Below are 16,974 nucleotides of genomic sequence, written 5' to 3'. Positions count from 1 at the left end.
TAAATATGTTTCATTTATAGTAGAGATTCGTGAAAGCCTCTAATAGTTTCTGTTTGTACTTAAATCAAGTGAAAAGAACTAGTTTCATAATTTTATATGGAGATTAATAAACTCGTTATAAAGCAATCTCTTTATTTATCGTTTTACTACTATATCTACATCCGCTATACGTTTGTGTTCAGATAGCAGTTCTTATGATACAATAATTTATGTAAATTTTATCCTGAAAGTTTATTTACATCAATTTCTATTGAATGTTGTTGAAGTTTCTTATTATTTTTGTGTAAATCTGCTGTCTTTTCAATCCTTAAAATATTCTGTTTTCTTCCCAACATTTAAATTGAACCCCATTAGCATAAAATTGCCACGAAATTATTAAAGCAAAGCATGCATGTTACTGAAAGAGAAAATGAAGTTTCTTGGAAAATTGCATTGTAAAACTGTCATTATTTCTAGTTACAGGTAGAACCTCTTTGATCTGCATTGACTTTAATTACTTACGCGAAACAATTAATGTAAAGGTGTTTGTTTACATCGCTTTTGTTATCTGTTACCATGTCGTTTTGAGTTAACTTGCGACTCACTTGATAAGTAAGGAGGAGTGTCTTACCTTCTTTGGAAAAAATATTTTCGGTTTTCCCGTGTATGTGGAGTATGAGGCCATGTTATCGAGTTTCGTCACAACCATAATTTGGCCAAAAACACAAAATCCGGGACGATGAAACACTAACCAAATAGAGTAATAGTTGAATAAAACGTATAATTTCCTGTATTTTCGAGAATTTTCGACGATCACGTGTTTAGCCGTGAGAGTGAATCTGTAGTAACACTTTATGATTACAATTGTACGGTACGCATTAAGATCACTACAAAAAGTTTTTGTTCGAGTTGGTTTTCGTCGCAATAAACTTTTAATCCTTGGACGCGACGCGTCCACGTCAGCGTCGTCGTCGCGACGGTCTGTCTCTTACGTTGTTACTGTGTTCAAAATTCGATAGTACACACTATAAAACAGCATTAAAATATTATTCGTAGCACTCATACAATATCGCTGTCACATCTTAACCTCGCCGCGATTGTTTACGAGCCACGTTGTACGGGACGCCGCGCGCTGTTTCTTTTCAAACTGAATTTTCGTCGCGTTCAACAGTTGCTTTTATCAATTCATACGTAGGTTCTCCCCCCGCCTGCCTCTCTGTCTCACTCGCTCCTAAATGTTGAACGGATGCGTAGAGAGTGATAGCATAACACGGCTCACGCTGCGTATTACATAACCACGACAATTGTATGTATAGAACATAATGCATGGAATATATTCATATGTTTAGTCTTTAGTGTGTATGCGATGTAGTGACGCTACGTATGGAGTTACAAAGTTTGGAATTACTTTTTAGAATACTTATTTTGAAAACAGTACAGTATTTACATTAATAATAATTGAATTCATCTTCATATGCCAATTTATTTTTGTGTCTGATTAATATTTTGGCATTTTATTGCTTGTTCGAGAGTTCTTTATTTACTAAAAATTAAATTCTAAACTTCAAAGCTCTACATCAAAACATAAAGCAAAAGTTGTTTTAACTCTATTTCACAATAGCCTTGTTTATGAAAATAGAATTAACTGCATTAAGCTCGTAACTAATGTGTATTACGAACGAAATACTGGAGACACGACCTTTTACAATAAAGACATTTTTATAGTGCACTTAGTAAACATTATAGGCATGAAGACAAAGGAAAGGCCGAAAACACGACACACTAAAAAGGTTCAAGCAAAAATAAACATTTTTAGTAATAATCAATTAGATTACTAAAATGATTAAATTTCATAGAATTAGGTACGGATATTTTATTTTGATCATCATCGCCCAGTCTTGAAGGATAAGGTGGGCATCATAGGTGGTACTCATTGGCGCCTGTTTCGAAATAGAAAGGAGTGACACATCAGAGGGGCGACGGCTGTCGGGACAACTGGCGCCGACCATGCAAGGGGACATGATACATTTGGATTTATTTCTCAGATACAACGTATTTCACTGAAAGTAAATGCAGTGTCTAACATTGACGAATATAGGAATACACTACACTCTAAATTAATACGTGTGTCTAATACGTTTTGAGTGTAAAATTGCAATTACATGTCTTATTTTAATTAGTATATTAATTCTGTCATCGTATAAGTAAAAGAATATATAAAAAAACATAGACGTAAATGCAGCGAATTATACCTAATATTGAAACTGTTTGTTTTTTTTTTAACTGACATGGTCACTGACGCTATCATTAGAACTTGAGACGGGATATTTGCTTATAGAATAATATCGGAAACTCATAGACATAAATAAACATGGTAAATATCCCGTCTCAAGTTCTAATGATAGTGAAAAAATTCGGTTGCGAAAAGTTTGCATCAGAAAATCGAATAAATTCTAGAAAATATTTCACTATAACAAATGTCAAGTCATGAAAAAATGTCTTACATTATTGGACTATTTATATAGATTAATGTAATGATAAATTACCCAATACTTATATTCACGACCCATTCAGGAATCTGATAAGATTTTACAAACGATGACGCAAATTATTAATACTGAGATACGATTTAATTTTGTGTTTAATTAGCTGGTATTATGGTGTAGTTAATATAACGTATGCCATACCTTAATTGCGTTTGATGTGGTTATAATAAACTTAGTTTAGTATAGAAACTGTTATTGCCTGTAAACCAATTTACATTTTGGTATTTAACTCGTAATATAATTTGACAACAGCTAAATGTAAAGATTTATTTTTATTATCTTTATTAATTTAGGGTCTTTTGGCCACACAAAGATAATGCCAGATCCATGGTACCCTAAACGTAGTTACATTTACTTAAAAATTAGGTAATCTTATTTATAATTTAATACATAAAATGGCTGCTTTGGATAACAGCTGTGACAAAATATTAAGTATATATTAATTAAATGTAAAGAAATGTAACGTAATTATTCTAGAGCTTACTTAAATAAGAAAGTGCAATTACCTGCGGCATAATTTTGGTGCTGTATTTAATACAGAACGAATTCCCTCTCATACAACATGTCACTGTTTTCTTTAACTTCATATTACACGATATTAATACTTCTTGAACACAAACCTCCCGTATCACGTAGTAATATACACAGCACATTTGCGGGCGACTGCATCAAATAATGCTTCGGACAATTATGTCGCTAAGTAAAGCAAAGAAAATAATCCTGACAGCGTATTTCATAAAAATCAGCGAGAATCATTTACTCGACCGACTTAATTCTGCTGTTTTGCAATTTCGCTCCTATGTCTTATGCAATAAAAAGTAGTACATGACACGAAACATGTTTTTCCTTGGAGGACAAAGGTAGCATCTTGCTACGTTGCCCAATATCATAACGGTCAAACAAGTGTTTTGATTATTGTAAGACAAAAACAGCACACAATTCTGCTGGTTAAAGTACTTCTTAGTTTTATACGTCGCGTCGCTTAAATTATAATAAAGAATTTATTTAAACACCTAAGATTGTTGAACTTTACTGAGATGGATGTCTGCGATCAAAGGAATGAATGTTTTGATTAATTTATCAAAATTTTATTTATTTTAACCACGCGTGTTTTAAATTTATTCATACGTTAGTCACGGCAGGTAGACTTCCGAGCCGGGTCAATGCACTACCTGTCATAATATCTATTACCATTTATGCATGCTTTTTGACACCCATTAAAGTGCAACTCAATCATAATATACAAATCAAAGGTGCACATAGTTCATTGACTGACTTCGTAGAATTGATGATTACTAGGTAAGTTGATATTATTGAAAAATTGGCTTTAAGCCGCTCCTTTTTACTGCAAACTGTTTTTAATTATTATTATAATCCTCATAATTAGTTTTGTACCTATTTCGAAGTAACACAATTGTATCTATTATAAGTTTCTAAGCTAAGGCAGTTGTCCCACCAACGGCGAGTGAACGACTAACTATCGGCTATTTTCTCGCTCAAGCGTACAATAGATATACTTTCCGTGTAAACAAAAGAGATGCATATACAAGGCCGGTGGGACAACTGCCTACAGTTTGATCTTGCTCGCTTCACTTGTTTGTTTTTGTTTTCAATCTATTTAATGACAAACGCAGGAAAGTCAAATATCACACACTTTTTTTCCATTTGTAAATACCCTGTTCGTCATAGGTCCATGAATAAGTAAAAATGAAACCTACCTAATTTAATTTCACTTTCCTAACAACTTTATTACTGAATATCTTGACATTAATTAGATATATCGTAGACAAATGTAGTTTCTACAGTAGGTACATAGTAACAGTATAGTATTACATGGCAATCAGGTACATATATGTAAGTATTCATACAATACACGCGTCGCCATTTCCCCGTCCATATTGTTTACGTTTGGAGTCACGTTGCTGTGGAGATGCACTACAGAGTGCAGCACAAAGACACTAGCCATCCGGAACAACTAAAGCTGCTTACTCAGTCTTACTAAGCTAATAATAGACTTATCTTCGGATCAAAGTCCTTAGAAGAGAAACTTACTAATGTTATAAATGCTAAGTTAATCTTACGGGACAATCAACGCGCCTGTTACTTCCCTGGTGTTGCGGGTGTCTATAGGCGGTGCTGATCGATTATCGTCGGGTGATACATCTGCTAGTTTGCCCGCTATCTCATAAAAATATTATTATATCCTAGTAATATTATACCTACTTAAATGACAAAGTCACTTATAACTCTTTCACGCAAAAACTACTGAACGAATTTGAACAATATTTTATCCTATCAACGCAGGGGAAGCCGCCATCTTAAGCTAGTAGTATTATGAACATGGTTTACGTGAGCTTTGCACTGTTTTGACCTCTAAGTTACTCTATATTCAGTTTTAGGTCATGCGCAAACGGTTACTATTTGCGTATGACATGAGGTACACCGTATTTTCCACTCGTTCGTCACCAACTGGTGATGTGATTACAATGACATGCAAAATGCCGTGTACCTATACCTTCTTAAATAATACCAATTATTCTTTTTGCTATTACGAATCTATCCTTAATACAAAGGAACAGGTAACATAACGCCAACTCAATCTCGGAAGGAAAATGCAGTCCCATAGGTATTTTTATTGAAATACCAATTAGGGTAGGTCAATTTTTGACCATTTATGGTAAATCACGTCATTGTGTCGCTACATACCGTGCATAATTCCAAGTATATGCTGAATAACTCTTTATATCAAACTTGATCCAGTCCCGGCATTATTTTTAATATTAAAGCTTTCTTTAAGTGAAACAACTGTCTAAATATGTTCAGTAGTTTATGAGCCTTTAGACTACAAACAAACTAAAAAAATCTTCTTTATTATATGAATATTATCAAAACCTTTAACATCACCGTAGGCATGTATAACGCAACTAATTTGATATTCCAAGCCCTGCGTAATTTGCTCTGGGCGATACGCAACCTCACGCAAAAATGTTAGCAACACAAGCAAACATGGTATCGCTTGCATAAGGAAATCAGATATCATACTGAGGACATTTGTCAAGTCTTGGGTGCGTGGGAAACAACAGAAATATATCTTTTTTAAGTAAATTGTGTAAGATTCATGTCGGGTGATAACAACACGTTAGAATATAAACAACCATCCCTATTCTTTCCGCGGTGTTGTCTAAAGTTTAGTAAGGGACGTCTACAGAGACTGGGTAGCAGTTTTCTAATAAACCTGGGGCTTACTCTTAAATACAATTCCGATCGATCAACATCCATTATTGTGTTATGCCCATACTCTTGAGTTGCAACACTAGCGCCAATGCATGCGTATTTTGTGGATATTTAGGTTTTATATTCCGTATTCTGGATATATGGTATGAGCTGACTTGGGTGATATAATACTTTTAACCGACTTTTATTATAGGTATACGAAGCCACAGGTAGAAGCTAGTTTCTAATAATAATAATTTTGTTTTAGCTTTGTAGAGTATTTCACGGACATTAAATAAAACAATAGGTATACCTATTACTAAAGAGTGTAGTGAATGGCAGAAAAAACACGTGAGTGTGTGTTGGTAACAGTTTACTGCTGACAGTTATGTTATATTATAACTTACAACTGTTATCTAAGAAGCACGTGCCTCTAATGTCAACACGGAGGGAGATCCGTGTCGTCACGGGAAGTGCCGACGGTCATTGTAAACCATTTTTTCTTCCAATATGACAGAATGACTGAGATGAGATCTTGATTAGAATAATATCTTTTAGCTAATGTAACTGGTTGCAAATGTTAAATGTATGTCAGGGAAGTATTCGATTTGTAACTTGTATTGTTTTTTTATAGTATAAGCCGGTAAACGAACTGACGGATCACCTGATGGTAAGCAATCGCCGCCGTCCATGGGCACACCAAGTGCGTTGCCGACCTTTTGGGCGTTAGGAATTTAAGGGTTGTTGGGGAATCGGGGATTGGGAAGGGTAATTTGGCCTCGGGTAACCTTACTTACCCAACGCAAGCGGTTTTCTGTGAGTAAACGAGAGAGATATCACTCCGGTCGAGCCGGCCCATTCGTGCCGAAGCGTGGCTCTCCCACTTTTGGTTTAAGTAATTGATTTACTAAGAATTACATAACGATACAAAAAGGTTTATAGGGAAGGAAAGTTTTCCTAATTCTTACTAAAGAAAAGAATTAATACTTATGTAGCTGGCGTTTTTCGGAAAAACGGTGATAGAGTCATCATTTTCTAACGAAAAAGATTAATACTTCCACGTGAAACTATATTGTAGGTAATGCGTAGCACGCATTTATATTTTCTAGAAAAAGCGTGATTAATATCTTTTTTGTAAAAGTAAGTTGAGCAATTAGTAGCGGAAACAAAAATAATATGTAAAGTATAATACTTATGTACCTATTAATAATAATTAGATGATTATTAAGTTACCTATAAGACAAATTGCTACGCCCTAACAGGATCATGTACTGTACTAGTAGTATTTAATGTGTGGAAGTGCTTCTTAAGTGTGGGAGAGCCATACTTCGGCACGAATGGGCTCGACCGGATTGATACCACGGCCTAAAACCGACGTGAAACAACACTTGCGTTGTGTTTTGTTGTGAGTGAGGTTATCGGAGCCCCCAATTAACCCCCTTCCCAATCCCCGATTCCCCAACAACCCTTAAATTCCCCCAAATGGCCGGTAACACACTTGTAACGCCCCTGGTGTTTCAAGTGTCAATAGGCGGCGGCGATTGCTTACCATCAGTTGATCCGTATGATGGTTTACCGGCTTATTCCGCAAAAAAAAAATTACGTTGTCCAATAAATGAATACATAAATAATAAAACTTTGCCACTACTTAGTCGATATCTTCACAGCTGTAGGTATAAGTAGAATTAAATTACATTAGATGCTGACTATCATATCAACTTGTTTTCTACCTAAAGAACGTATTCATTAAAAGCATTTAAAAACATCCAACGTAACAATTTGAACTTAATGTGGAACTCGACACAGTTAAATGCATAATTAAATTCTCAGCGGCAAAAAAAAACAACATTGCATTAAATTAAACGTTGTTTTTTCTACTTTATTTGCAGTTTGCGTGATGGAGAATATATATACGATTATATAAGTTGATATCTATCTGCTAAAGCAAGATTATATCTTTCCCCTCTCTTCAAATTGCTAAACTTTGACGCAGCATAGGTGAATGCGTTCACACGGACGCACAGAGGAACCGGATCGGAATTGTGAAAACCATATGACTAAATCCAACGGAATATCCCCAGGGCCTCTTGTTGTAACTTGTAACAAAGTACACATCAACTGACAATTGTCAAAACATTTTTACGTTATGAAAGGTGTAACCGAATCAAAATATAGCTACACAATAACTCTAGGCTAGCTTTGTTAGTAAATATAGGCAGATTTAACCAAAACAAGACGGTCGGTTCCACGCCTCTATCTCAATGGTGTGTTTGAGAACGGCTAACTGAATATTGATAGTAGTGAATAGTAAAGACGAGGCGCTACTCGTGTGGACTACAACAATCATTGTATTCACTGTTATATGTTTAGTATTATTTATTAAATGACTGCCTCGTTGGTAGAGTGGTCGCAAGTGCGACTGCCGAACAAGGGGTCTCGGGTTCGATTCCCGGGTCGGGCAAAGTATTACTGGGCTTTTTTCGGATTTTCGAAAATTTCACGGTAGCAGCACGGAGTCCAGGATATGGCAATTTATCGCTGCATTACATGCCGTAACGTGCACCTCTGCCTACCCCGTCAGGGATAAAAGGCGAAGTTGTGGGTGTGTGTATTATTTATAAAACTATACTGAACTTTGATATGTTCAATTTTATTCCGACGAATAATTTAGATGGATCCTTTCCTTTATCATTTTTCCTGTTGTTTAGTGAAGCACATCCGAGCCTGGCCTATTACATTGTACAGCCGAGGTTACAATTCTAAATTGAATCATTTTGTTTGACATTGCCATAGCGTCCTTAGCGAATTGTAGGCGTCGACTTAAAGCCTAAATTGTACGTAAACATAATAGCAGTCGTTTTCCAATTGGGAACACAAGTAATTCTGTGTTGTTATTACACAGTAATATGTGGTATGTAATCCGACACAGTTGTGCACAGTCGTTTTAATACGGCGTTGGGCAATAAGTACTGGTGCAAATAAACTTGTCGACCGTATCGCTGGACAGGACATCCCAATAGAGTGGACGTAAAGTTATTTGTTTAAGTTTAGTATCGTCCCACGTTGTACTCTGGGATAAATTAGAATATTATGCTTTTATCTACCACGTTCATTGTCCACTTTAAGTTTTTACTGCTCCGTCTTTGGTTACAATCGTTTAAAAAATTATGAATACGAACTTGATTAGGTAAGATGTATATGTTAATTTTTGTAAATCATTAAGTTATAGTCGCGTGAATAGCAATGTAAACACAGACGTTTTAATGAAATCGTTAAAAACGTGTTTGAAGTATTAAATTCTAATAATTAGGTACCTACTAAAATAATACTAATGTTTACGATTAGCTATATTGATTGTGAAGCATATTCGTAAAATACTCCTTTGGACGACACCACATAGTTTTCACGTAAATCAGATGATTTAAAAGAAACGATTTTAACGATTTTTAATTTTTGCGTCTGTTGTACATTCGACTCATCAAAGAACCTGATCTAATATGGAAACAATAATAAGTATAGGCTTTTTTGTAATTGACAAATTGATGTCGCATCACCACATACAATACATTTCGACAAAACTTGATGACTTCAATTCAACAAAGGATAACGAAACAAAATACCGACATTTTCCTGCTTCCTGGCTTCTTTATCGTTAAACTTAAGTAAGCCAGTATGAATGAACGTAAACTTTCACGTAATGCCCATTCATAGTAATCATAACTGAATGAGTTATTGTCACAATTTTGTGAATCATTTGTTAGTACATTGTCAAGAAATATTTCCTTGTTTTTGTTGCAGTTGATGTGATGCATGTGCTGCGTAGTGACGGCAGAGTTCACTATTTGTCACCACACCTATCGTTCCGCAGCAGATGTCATAAGTGCTACTAGCTAAGAGAGACTAATAGCTAACCTTATCGTGTTTCTAAAGGCTAAAATTATTAACATAACCGATCATAATGCGTACGTACTCAAAGAGCCATCAGACTAGACGATCCCCAGTAGGGCTGATGCCGACCCGGAGTTGCAAACTGCCTAGCGGGTTACCGCGGCTCCATCTCAAACAGCAGGAGTAGGAACAGGGTGTTTTTAGTGAGTAAGAGTCTGAAACACCCTCCCACCTCGCCCAAGGCGAGAGAAGTCATTGGATTTTTCGCCCCCATTAAAATTAAAAAGCCCTCAATTATTATAATCCAAAAACTCAGCAATCCTTCTTTTGTAAAGGAGTTTTATAGTTTAGAAGTAGACTGTCAATAGGCTGTTGATGAAGTAATATACTACTTCTTTCTAGGTAGCAGGTAGGACAAAAATCTTTGGCTCTTATCTAACTTCAAAGTTACGATAACAGAACGTATCGTATCAGCCAATCAATAGACGAATGCCGATAATTAGGTTCCTTTTCCCTGTACTATTAATATCTTGCCATAGATATATTTTTTCGATAAAATACTTCATTGCGTAGATAATTAGGTAATAGGTATATTGGTACCGCGACACTTCCTAGTAAACTGTAGGAAATGATAGTCAGTTTAAATCTAGTTATTTACTTTGAGAGTGACTTTAATTCTTTGGCTTGAAAAAGGAACTTCGCAAAACATGTTATTTTGTTTTATTTATTTTATAGTTGGTACTTATTTTTTAGCTAATTATAGATAAAATAGATGACCAAATATTATTATGTTATCAATTTCTTAAATAAGGAAATGTTTGCTAGTCTGCAGATACATCTGTCCTACTCTTTAATTAATTATGCAAATGTATACTAATAAGAATAACGATGTCTCTATATAAAACAAACTAAATCGTCACGTGGCACACTCGTATCAAAAACAAATCGTTAAGTTATGACATAAAATCTATTTTGCCTTATATCTGAACACTTTAAGACGACAAGATAAAATTCCTGTGATACCTTTGTCTGATAGGTTTGCCTTAAACACAAATATTCATGATATCATCCAATTAATATTCAGTATGCAAATTTTAGAATGTCATACAAAATGTATAACACATATAATTACTAAATTCCTTTGGAGCTATTTAAATGAATCACTGGAGCGATGATTTCATTAGTTCGTACGTAAGTTGATGTCAAATGATCGAGTTCATTCATAAACGTAATGAAATTATGTCAGTGTGCGTAAAATATGGGTGTGTCATTGTTCTTTCTATTAAATGCTCGTAAACTATTTATGAGACGTTTATAAAATCTTTGTAAGACATGCTTTAAGTATGATTTAATCAAAATTACGTTGAAGTTACTAATATTATTCCTCGGAGCTACGGACTACCTAGGAGGTTACCGGGGCTCCAGCTCGAAAAGCAGGAGTAGGAACAGATTAGTTTTTAATCAGTAAGAGTCTGACACTCCCTCTCACCTCGCCCAAGGTGAGCGAAGTCATTGGATGATTTTCCCCCCTTAAAAAACTTATATTATTCAGAAGCTATCGATTACATCTTTTTACTTTTGACGATGATTTAACAATTTTTTAACGCTCTCTTATAATATTTTTAATAAGTTTGGCAAGAAAACAACTGTACAGATTCGATCTAAACTTTTCTTGTACTTGTACCAATATTTTCGCGTTCATACATGATTGGTGTATTTTAAAGCCATGAACTGCCCACTTCTCGTTCTATTTCTAGAATATGCGCCCCGCTTTTAAATTGGCACCCATTGTCGTGGGAAAAGCAACATTTATAGCTATAAAATGATGTCTAAATGAAGTTCATATATTCTCTGCGCCTACGCGTATGCTATGATCTAATATGGAAATAACTGGTGACTTGTTTACTCACAAATTGCATCTTTTACCTGTTTGTATCGTGTATATGTTGCCGGCTTCTAAGTATTTGAGTCATATTACGATCAACTGTATCGAAATGTGAACTCACGATTTTTATGATTTCTCTGTTAAAACTTTAAAGAAAAATGTTATCCTGTGACCACATCGCAGTGTAACGCTATCGCATGATTCATGGTTACTCAGGTTTAGGATAAACCTAACACTGTTTGAACAGTTAGTAACACACACATTATCGTACGATGGTTGTTCATAAGAAATAATAAGATTATACAGTTTAGTCAAAAAACTTCTTAGTAACTGCTTCAGTTGTTATCGAATAGCATTCATGCATTGAATATATCACTCATATTCGTCTTGTTCATGTGTATGGGGTGACAAATTTCAAACTAATATGAATTTTGCAGATGCAAGATAATCATAGCAAATATTGCTGACTATCCTATGATGAGTACGTGATCGATTTATGTGAAATCTAATTCATAGTAATTCAATTTCTAGGGATTTTGAATTAATCAGTGTTTATGTTTATAGAAGTTATAAAGTATGCGTCATCTATTAATAGTTTCTCCCCTACCTTAACTTAAAAAAAATTTGAATATTTATAAATATAGAATTCTAATTTTTATATTCGATACAAATTCAAAATTAAGACTGTTTGTAATATTTACACAAATACAAATTCATTTATTTGCAAGAAATACATATTTTACAAAAAAAGAACTAACAGCCTAAAACTCATTGTATTCTGTCTGCAAGCAAGCGTGCAAAGTATTAACATTACAAATTAAAGTTACTATTACACCTAAACAGCTGAACTGATCTTGATAAAAATTGCTAAAGAAATAGACGAGATAATTAAACAATGACGGGTTGGTATTACTAAAGTATGGCAGTTTGCTATTCACGACTAGTCATAGTAGGAGCAATTAAGCATGTAAAATAGTTTTAAATTATGACATAATTGGAGATATATCTCGAAATGATAATGCCTATAGGTAAATTTTCGTATCCTACTGTTATTAAGAGGTTGATTCATATAGAGTTGCTCATGTTTTGACGTAATAATTTTACGTAAACTTTAGTCATTTTATTGGACTACCACCTGGTTTAGGTAACCTAATTTATGTCCTTATAAGGATAAAATGTATACTAAGGCATTTATGATGCTGCTACATATTTAGGTAAGTTACAATGTGAGAAAACCCGTATGAGTCTTCTCTAGAGAGAATGTCAGACTCTTACTGACTAAAAACCACCCTGTTGCTACGCCTGCTTTTCGAGCTGGAGCCCCGGTAAACCCGCTAGGTAGTACAATGCTTGGATCTAAATCTCAAAATCTTGTAATCGAAAAATCGAAGTAAAAATACTATCATATCCAATCCAAAGTCAATGAGGTCCCATTTAGAGAGAGATAAACATAATATACAGGCATTATGTAACATAAACCCAGATTTAAATTTAAATTGTTACAGGCAGCGGATTTAAAAATAAACTGTTATAAAATACATCTATTTCTACATCGGTATTTAGGGCGGATAAACAAACAGACAGTCGTCTTCCTATAGGCATTTGTTTAAGTAACTTTCTAGTAAATTCACTCTATTCTTTATATACAATTTCTTTCGATATTTTTAGATCAAAGAGCATAGTTATGTAAGTTATTTAAGAACCATCATTAACAGCCGGTGGTTGGCCAATTCTGAATTTATAGACTTCCTACTCGTATCTACATAAGATGAGAATTACAATTGTAAATTTTAAAGGTTTTGGGTCTATCAGAGAAAGCTGGTGACAGATTTTTAGAAAATGTCTTTTGATACCGCGTGGTAATGCTAGTAGGCTGTTTCTATACCTCTGGGATGAGTGATAGTACTATCGTCTTGCGGTTTATTGTACTACGACTGTTAGGAATTTAAGGATTGTTAGGGAATCGGAGGTTGAGAAGATTGGGAAGATTGGGCCTTCGGTAAGCCTCGTGTTTCACGTCGGTTTTCTGCGGCCGTGGCATCTGATTAAGCCGGCCCATTTGTGCCGAAGCATGGAACACCCACACTTAATAAATTAAGATAAGAGCCAGTAAATATTTTATTTTTACAGATAGGCAACAAATAATTACCATTTACAAACAACAAAACAAATATCTACTGATCAAAGTAAAGGAAGAAATTATCTTCTATGGTACCGAAGTGATTGTTTCAGTTCCTTATGTGGTACCGACTAGGTCATACGACAATACGGCGCCTGCGCACAAAGAAGCAACTGTTTTCTATCTTAGTAGCAAGATTTCAAGGTACATTGTTACTGATTTATAGACTAGTTAACTAAGGACTTGTGTCACAATGTCTGGATAACCACTATGTATCAGATAACTTTGAATTAAGATTGTAATTGTATGCACTATCTGTCAAATAAGTTTATCGGGCACTTATATGAAGGTGGTGAAATAGGCCTTAAAAATTAATTAATTAAAAAAGTTACTATGTTAAAATTTGTCTTTCTTTCGATATTTATTCCACGAAGGATTAGCTTTAGTGTTTGTGCAAGAGCAAAACCCGCGTTCTGTGTACCTAAGAAGGGAAAGTCTATTGCTTTCTACCTATTAGTCATATTTCTGAAGTGAATGTTAATGCAAAGAATTTTGAGAATCGGAAATCCCCCCCATCATAATAATTTTCCGACCTTTTTAGGTAAAGGTGGGAAGAGCTTTGGCACGCATGAGCCGGCTCGACCGGAGTGATACCACGGCCTCAATAGACCAACGTGCGTGAAACAACCGAAGCGTAGTGTTTTGCTGTGTGAGTGAGGTTATAGAAGCCACAATCCCATCCCTTTACTCTAATCCCAAAAAGGCCGATAATAATAAACACACGATTAAAATTCTTAGTTGCCTTATACGTAATGAACGAACATTTTAGTTGAATTATAATTAGCATACTAGTATTTAGGAAACAGAGAGTAAAGTTCTTTAAGAAAAGGAGGATCCTCCGACCAGGCGAGGTGATCATGCCTGGCGGGCTTTCTGCCCAACTGTTAATCGTTGGGATTTTCTATCCGTGTTAATTCGCAAGTAAATTTCACTTGTGCGATACAGGATATTTATGACGTCATCCGTTGATTTGCTCGTCGATAGTCTATGTGCGACTTCTGTCATCTGTCACTTGTCAGGTGTCGCCACAAGTACAAAGTACAAAAATTACCTACTATTTACCAATCAAATAGTTTTCATAAGAAGGCAGACTTTACTTAAATAGTGATAAATCAGCCATGTTGACGGAGCCACATCCTGAGTTCGTTGGCTGTTCTTTGCTTAATGACTCACCACTCAGCCCAAAACCCATGATAATGGCTACAGTTATGTTAATTTGGTTTGGTTTGGTTAGACTAGCAGCTAGCACCATGAACAATACAGACTAACCCAGTCTTTACTGACCTTCGAGTTTCATTGACTTTGGAATTGTTTAACACATTTGAAGTTCCTAATCTAAAGAATGGTCTACAAATTGAGGTTTTGTCCAGATGTTGTTGCCTAAAATGTCATGGTGTTCTCTATATGTGTCATGTAATATGTTTTATATGTATTAAAATCGCTACGAATCTTGTATCTAATCTCGTTTTAATTTAATTTTATTTATCACTAGTTTACGTGCACAAATTGTATAAATTAATAAATTTATCTTATGATAATATCTTATATGTGCACTGATTATTAATGCCGGGTTACAATCCATGTCTATTAGTTATTCAATAAATAATGCATTGTATGACAAAAGATAGTAACGCCTGAAAAATAAAGTAAAGCAAAATGTAGCTAGCGTGCACATTGCTGACGTTTGTATTGTGGCGTTCGACTGGAAAATGCAGTGGGTACGTGTGCACTATTAAAACATCGACATGTATTACTGATGAAATTATATATCAATGACTCATTTTAAGGAAAGGTGAGAATATTATGATTTACTGGTAATTTAAACTGTGAAACAAACTGCAAAACATATAGAAAATAGGAGGTAAAGACACAATAAAATTATCTAAAACTCTACAACTATCTAAAGGAAAGCCCAAAAATGATGTACAACAAACAAATCTAAGAAATCCTCTTCCTCTGGCTAAGAAGAAGTTTACTGAACATACAATGAATTAAAACATTAAAATATCCCGACATATTTAGGTCGGCACGTGCTTTGCCCAAACGAATCTGTAAGTCGGCTAATGCCCACGCTGTCCAACAAAACCGGACATGTCAGTCTTGCGCGGACGCAGGGAAATTGAATAAAGAGGAAATATGACACCGGCTGCTTGCGACAGAATTTGTGTACCTAGGTTTATAGTGCACCGGCGACGCCGCCGCCGGTCGTCAGGGGCAACGCACTTTGTTGAGAAGACAACAGACTTCTCACAATGCTGTGACGTATAATTTATATATTTTTTTTTTTTTTAATGGGGAAATCATCCAATGACTTCTGCCGCCTTGGGCGAGGCGAGAGGGAGTGTCAGACTCTTACTGACTAAAAACCACCCCGTTCCTTCTCCTGCTTTTCGAGCCGGAGCCCCGGTAAACCTGCTAGGTAGTCCGCAGCTCCGGAGACGTATAATACTTACGACCGAATACTGAAATGCTACTCAATTTTAAATTGTACTTAAATATCGTGCTATCTCTGTCATTTTATAAAGAAATGATAGGGACATAACTAGTTTTGAGAGTGTCTTAAAATTGAGTAGCGTTTGAGTATTCGGACATCAGTATTGTTCTGATAAACGATCGCTTTACGCCTGTTTAACAAATTATGGAGAAAGTTGTCGCAGTCAGTCAGAATGTCTGTTATTTCAAGACTATGTCTGTTCAACAAGTTGTAGCTATAAACATTAATTCTTTCTATTTTTATAAAAATATCTCCTCTATTTATATGTACTCGCCAATTAGCTGTATGACTGATATAGTTTCTGGTTTCATTCATCATCTACTTCAACTCTTAGATATTCATATTCTACGACAAACGCATATGTATATTTGTACTACATCTTCACTATATAAAAATGCTAAAATATGCCCAATATACACAGGCTGAAGGCCTCAGGAACATGCTTATCTCTTAATCCAGCGCAAATGGTAATGTCGGTCCAATCTCGCCTTCCGTTCCGTAACCATAATTGACAAATTACAAAACGCTCCAGTACCTACTTAAACTGTAAAATGTGGTTGCCACCGAAAATTTGTGACCACCCGAGATTTCGTAAGACGATAAAGAAATAATCTTTATAAGAATGCAATACGAAACCTTCGATTTATTATAGTATAATCGATAAACTAAATAGGATCGAATGATTTGATCAGTATCTACGATTATTAATTAATTTCATTGCGCATACTTAGACAGTGAATTGGCAGACTTAATGCCTTAGGTATTCTCTAAATGCCTTAGGTATTATAGA

General features: G+C 35.1%; 1 protein-coding gene across 5 annotated transcripts in view; it reads right to left on the bottom strand.

Annotated features, from left to right (window-relative positions):
* Positions 1-16,974, bottom strand: part of LOC118266873 (NAD(+) hydrolase sarm1) — a 70,277-nt gene that overhangs the window by 24,145 nt on the left and 29,158 nt on the right. Inside the window, exon 1 of one of the 5 annotated variants that reach the window (XM_050703266.1) lies at positions 3,032-3,055. The exons of 2 other annotated variants lie outside the window; for them this stretch is intronic. In XM_050703266.1, coding sequence (XP_050559223.1) covers positions 3,032-3,040 — 9 coding nt within the window. In that variant the 5' untranslated portion in view covers positions 3,041-3,055. Of the gene's footprint in view, positions 1-610; positions 1,132-3,031; positions 3,056-16,974 lie in introns of those variants that run through there. 2 more of the 5 variants (XM_050703267.1, XM_050703268.1) reach the window with 2 other exon arrangements.

The sequence above is a fragment of the Spodoptera frugiperda genome, chromosome 23 (genome assembly GCF_023101765.2).
Source record: "Spodoptera frugiperda isolate SF20-4 chromosome 23, AGI-APGP_CSIRO_Sfru_2.0, whole genome shotgun sequence".
NCBI lineage: Eukaryota > Metazoa > Arthropoda > Insecta > Lepidoptera > Noctuidae > Spodoptera > Spodoptera frugiperda.
Note: the sequence above shows the minus strand (reverse complement) of the source record. Positions and strands in the feature narration are given on the sequence as shown.